General features: G+C 43.8%; 1 protein-coding gene across 1 annotated transcript; it reads right to left on the minus strand.

The window, feature by feature from the left end:
- Positions 1 to 1596: 1596 nt before the first annotated feature.
- On the minus strand, positions 1597 to 2781 carry atoh1b (atonal bHLH transcription factor 1b). Its single transcript, XM_061788012.1, has one exon. It carries the CDS (start codon positions 2748 to 2750, stop codon positions 2154 to 2156), a length of 597 nt encoding a protein of 198 aa, XP_061643996.1. The 5' UTR covers positions 2751 to 2781; the 3' UTR covers positions 1597 to 2153.
- Positions 2782 to 6000: the final 3219 nt, after the last annotated feature.

Consider the following 6000-nt stretch of genomic DNA (forward strand, 5'->3'; position numbering starts at 1 on the left):
TATTACGTCTAAATAATAATAAAAAAAGGTCAGCAGCCTGATATAGAGAGAATCTATAGCCGTAGTAGGTTTAGAATCTCCCTTGTATCCTGACCTATCAGCAAGTTCCCTGCTATACCAGCCCCCTGCAAGCAGCGACATCCAGCCTGCGAATGACATCAAGGAGACGGAGCAGGAAGACGAGGAGGTCATCAGCTCCTCCGCTGACGCCCCCCCCCCTCCCTACAGAGGTCTCGGCCAATTTGACACACAGCCTGGCAGAAAGCACTTCTAAGGGGTTGGAAAAGTTCCAAGCAGCTCTCTCCTTCAGAGAGGCAGTTCCCATTTGTTCTCACTATAGGCCATTACTGGAGCTAGGAAAAGCCACTTTAATTGTGACAGATAACCATGCAGCATCATTAGCTTTATTAGAGTCTCTCTTTTTATTTGCCTTCTTCTACTTTGAGAGAACACTTCTAGCTTGTGTTTGTGCAATAACTTACCTTATTTAGCTACACAAGTGGAGTAAGATTTAAAAAATATATATTTCTAAAAATGTCATCCTGGTACATACTACTGTATTGATATACAGTCACCCTTGGTTGTTTAACCCTTTAGAGAGGGGACCCAAATTTGGTTGAGTTGAAATGGACACCCCACACCCCGTGACAAGGCAGGAGATCCATATACAGACACATTTTTTAAATGCATATGTACTGTAGCATAAATTACACTTAGTTGGCTCCGATGGTGGGGGAAGATGCTGGCCCGACGTGGCAGGCCCAAACATATTGTGAGGGTCTGCTGGGAACGTCTGGCATAATCCCCTGTCAGAAGAAGTTTCAACTCCCACCTCCGGCAGAACATCACCCACGTCTCGGGGGAGGCGGGGGACATCGAGTCCGAGCGGACCATGTTCTGCGCCTCAATTGCCGAGTCGGCCGACCGGAGCTGTGGCCGTAAGGTGGTCGGTGCCTGTCGTGGCGGCAAACCCCGAACCCTTTGGTGGACACCAACGGTGAGGGTTGCCGTCAAGCTGAAGAAGGAGTCCTATCGGGCCTTTTTGGCCTGTGGGACTCCTGAGGTAGCTGATGGGTACCGGCTGGCCAAGCGGAATGGAGCTTTGGTGGTCGCTGAGGCAAAAACTTGGGCTTGAGTGGAGTTCGGCGAGGCCATGGAGAATGACTTCCGGACGGCTTCGAGGAAATTCTGGTCCACCATCCGGCGTCTCAGGAGGGGGAAGCAGTGCACCATCACTATATTGTGAAGCAAATGCAAAAAAGGAGGCTAAATATTGTATTACCTGCTGCAGACCTGGATTTTATATAAAAACACAAAATTGATGACTTCCAAAAATCTGTGCAATTGCCCTCTTTCACTTTTATGACCTGAATATAATTTGCTGGCAATAAATTAATATACTTGGGCATTTTTATTCAGGCACGGTGCATACAAAATATAGCTCCATATTCTCTTTATTGCCGCAAAAATCTTTATAAATCCCATATATACAGAAATACCAAAGTAACAACTAACATGTAGAAAATAATGACATTTTTGATGGTTCAGCCCATGTAAAGTGCAAAAAAAAAAAAAAAAAAAAAAAAAAAAGGCCTCTAAAAGTTCATTGTGACTAAGATTTTCATACATTCAGGACATTTTTTTTCAGTTAACCATTGGGATCAACCAATCAGGAGAGTACATTAAGAAAACAAATCAACAGTTTTAAGACCAGAGATGACAGCTCCTCTGTTTGGTTTTTTATAACACGATGTTTTTGCATAACTCAAATAAAGGAATCCTGTTGCACCCTACACAGATGAAATGGAAATATAAATAGGTACTACATGGTAATGTGTAATATTGTCAGCAATATTTGCATGTATTGAAAGAAACTGCAATGAAATAGTAACAAACAAACCAAAAATCAGTTACTATCCAATCTGCTAAAGCATTTGAGCTGGGTATTTCTTAGAGTTACATTGTAGTAACTTTAATTCCTGTTTTCTTTTCTTTTCTTTTTACCATCAAGTGACAATTGGCATTTGGTAGGCTCGTAGCTTAAAAACAATGGACTTTTGTTGAACTGCCCAAACGTAATGTACAATCCAAACTTTTAGTAGTTATTTTTTTTGCCGTAATAGTTGGGCTCGTTGTACTTCCAGTGTGTTGATTTAATGTCTTCCACTTTGACTTTCTTCTACGTCACTGAGATGAGAAGATTCTCCATCACTGCAGTGACAGGAGGTGCTTTTCTGAAGCTCACTTTTAGCTCCGAGTATGATGAGGTGAGGGGACGAGTCCCTGCGTGGGTTCTGCTCCGGGATGAGAGTGTGGATCATGTTCCTCCTACAGGAGGTTTTGTCCGCGGAGACCGGGTGTTGTTGGACCATCCCGGCCAGGAGCTCCGACAGCTCGGTGATGTAAATCTGCGCCATTTGGAGGGTGTCGTACTTGGACAGCTTCTTCTCGTTCTCCAGTGACGGGATGACGCTCCTCAGCTCGTCGAAGGCTTTGTTGAGGCCGTGCATCCTCCGCCTCTCCCGGGCGTTGGCCGCCACCCGCCGGTGTCTGTGCGGGCCGCAGTGTGGCGGCGTCTCGCCCGTCTCCTCGCGGTCGGCCTCGGGGATTCGCACGGCGGACACGCGGCCCGGCATCTCCGGCTCGAGACGCTCCGTGGAAAAGACGCGCAGGGGATTGGGGCGAATCCAACTTTTGTGCTCCTCCGCATGCTGTATCCAGATTGGAAGCTCTGTTTTGGTGGTGCTCATCGCTGCGATGTTCGCAAGTTGTTTCCACTGCAAGACGCACGCAACAATTTATACAAGTGCCACAACCTCCCCTCCCAAGTTGCCCCCCTGCCCCCAGTGTCACTGACTCTTGACAGGTCCGCAGCAGCCAATCCCCTCTGAGCCTGACAAAGCAATTAAACAAAAGCAGCGTCTTTTTTTGTCACCTATTGTGCATTGTAACTCAATCAGCACCTTATTATTAACTCCACGCAGAAGGTAGGCCAGTGTATGAATCATTTAAAAGCGTACGCTGAGAGGATTACTCCTTACAAAGTGGAATAGATAATTGGCAGTCGTGCTTTAAACCAGTGGCGTCGTGAGGCCTATTTGAGGGGGCTGCAGTTCCTAAGCCCCCCTTAATGAGTTGGTTGTTTCAATTATTGTTATTATTATTATTTTTTTTTTTTTTGGGGGGGGGGGGGGGGGGGGGGGGGATTCAAACAGTTGGAGATGTGTGCTCAAAAGTTTAGAGGAGGTGTGTTAAAATTCACCTGTGAAGGTTAAAGTGCACTTTAGGTTCATCCTGACATTTCACAAAAGCCGAATATCCCTAACATTTTGTGAGTAGTGTATACGGAAACAAGCCTGGAAGAGGAAGTAACCCCACAATTTCTTTTGTAAGATTACGCTGTATGTGCCACCACTAATCAGAAAACAGTATTCCTGTTAATATTGCACTTGTGGAATAGGAAAGAAACAGAATAATTAATCAATCTCCAGCAGACAACATCACCTTCCGCTGGTGACCGAAATTAACAACACAACTACCCCTGTGATAGTTACACACAACCCGGAAAACAGGTTCGCACACTTTCTGTATGCTGTAGGTTGCTGACATGATCGTTTGAATCTGAATTTGATCAAATGTTGTTCAAACGATCAAGTCGGGAACTGCAACATACCAGGCAGTCTACTAACAGGTATTTCCTGCGAATACTTCCAGGTTTGGTCATGTGACTCACGCAACCATCGCGGGGAAATTAACATCACACCAACCTGCTCACATGACCACATCACATCACGAAGCAATTTGGTGACTTTCCAAATGTGTGAGTTAAAATTACAACATTACAGTCAAATTGCTGATAATGTTAACTGAACCAGAAATGTGCACGCCAGTAACTGCACGACAATTAATTAATTAATCAATTAAAAAAATAAAAATACAAAAATAAATCCACGTTGCACTTAATCCGCAATAAGTGAACTGTGATATTTCCACTGATTACAGTATGCACATTTACAATATAACACAACATGTTGATATATAGGGTTTAGTTCCCCTTTAAACAAAAGGAGGGAGAAAGTCGAGAAAAGGAGGAAGAACATTTGGAGAAGGGTTATCAAAAATGGTGAAAAGCTCAGAAGAAGAAGATTGTTCGTTCAATCAATCAATCAATCAAACAATCAATCAATCAATCAATCAATCAATCAATCAATCGATCAGTCAACCGGGTTAAAAAAAACAACTCTAAGGTTTAGGTTGGCAAGTGTCTGTCATGGCAGTTTGTGGAAAATGGATTTGGATGTATTTCTCATGCTTGTTAATTGGCCTTAAAGGCGGGTTTGTTCTCAAACAAATTGTAAACACTATTTGCAAAAGAATAATAAAGGAACAGGTGGAAGGCAAAAGGGCCCAGACACACCTGTCCAAGATAACTGATAAGTAAAGCCATTTATGGGTTGTTAAATACATCATACACCCACGGCATGATGTTCAGACTTCAGCAAGGGGAAAAAAATAGGCCCATCATATTGTATATTTCTATTTTTCTTCTCATGGGCAGTACCTCTGCCAAACCATAATGTATCATTTTGACTGCGGTTTGTTAGTTGCTGAAGATGGACACACACCAATTTTAAATATCTCAAGTGGAATATGCAATCATTTTTCACATCTTAACTGATTTTTGAAATGTGAGAGAATGACGACAATATTTCCACCGATGTGCATGACTCTCCTGAAGTACCAAGGCTGACCTGCAAGAGGCAGCACGGTGCCACAGGGCATCCAGACTGCCAGAAATACAAAGAAGAAGAAGAAAAAAGTTGTAAAATGAAAACATATCCTGTAGAAGCTAAGCTAACTGTTAGCTTTTCTGGTAACTACACTGGTTGCGAACTCTTGTCCATTTTTATTGTGGCGAATGACTTGTGAGACACATTATACAAACACTCAACATATATATATATATATATATATATATGTCATCGTCATCAGCCATTATCTATGATCGATGAAGGCCTCTTCTTCACGTTTCCAACTACTACGACATTTTGCAATTTGTTGCCCGTGTATTCCGGTGTGTTTAATGATTTCATCTATCCATCTACTTTTAGGTCTTCGCCGTGGTCGCTTTGTGTCCAGTGGTGTCCAATTGATAGTTTCTGTGGTCCACCCTTTGTCAACTCTTCAGGCAACGTGGCCAGCCTATTTCCATTTAAGGCTTTTTATTTTTTGAATGAGGTCGGTAACTCGTGTCTGCTGGCTTATCCAACTGCATCTTTTGGTGAGGGCCGTATGTGGCCTGCATGCCATAATTTGCCCATCTCTACATACATACAAATACAAATGGAAAAATGCATTACTCCACCATTTTTCTTTTCTTTTTGCTCACAGTTTAGCCTTGGTGGAGGTCTGTATGTCTGAACGCCTTGAGTTTGCTTATTATTCTATACAAATCAGAGATAAACACCAAGAGACAAATTCCTTTCTGAGGCCAGCGTGCCTATCATCTGCCATCCCCTGGCACCTCAACAAGAGACTAGTCGCCCACGTCTCCCATATGCCGACGTGAGATACTCTGACACAAGAGCTAATGCCTCATTAGGCCATCAATTACAAGTGAGGAACCTCAGCACCGGCGCACAACATCAGACATGTTTGTGACGATGAACACTTGAACAAATTAAGCATCTCTCTTTCTCTTCTGCTGTTTGTGTGACAAGCATGACTGAGCACCAGTAGAGAAAATCACCGTGACCTGCCTTGCTGCCAGCAGTGTAATGAGGCCTGCTTTTAGTTGAATAAATTGGCACACTCCGTCCCTGGGTGTCCATTCAATTCGGGAGCTGCATGAATATTTCATTCCTTCAGCCCCACTGGCAGAGCAACAGCCTGCAGCCCTGCGCGCTGCCTTTAAAAAAATGCAGCCACACTTCCCATCTGCTGCCGGGCCGAGCAGGGAGGTGTAAGGAACATTTTGAAGGTCAGCGCCTTGTGACCTCC

The sequence above is a fragment of the Phyllopteryx taeniolatus genome, chromosome 10, assembly GCF_024500385.1.
Source record: "Phyllopteryx taeniolatus isolate TA_2022b chromosome 10, UOR_Ptae_1.2, whole genome shotgun sequence".
NCBI classification, from domain to species: domain Eukaryota; kingdom Metazoa; phylum Chordata; class Actinopteri; order Syngnathiformes; family Syngnathidae; genus Phyllopteryx; species Phyllopteryx taeniolatus.

What these genes read in the sequence shown, in the direction of transcription:
- atoh1b (XM_061788012.1), bottom strand. Translation starts at nt 2,750, where the DNA reads ATGAGCACCACCAAAACAGAGCTTCCAATCTGGATACAGCATGCGGAG.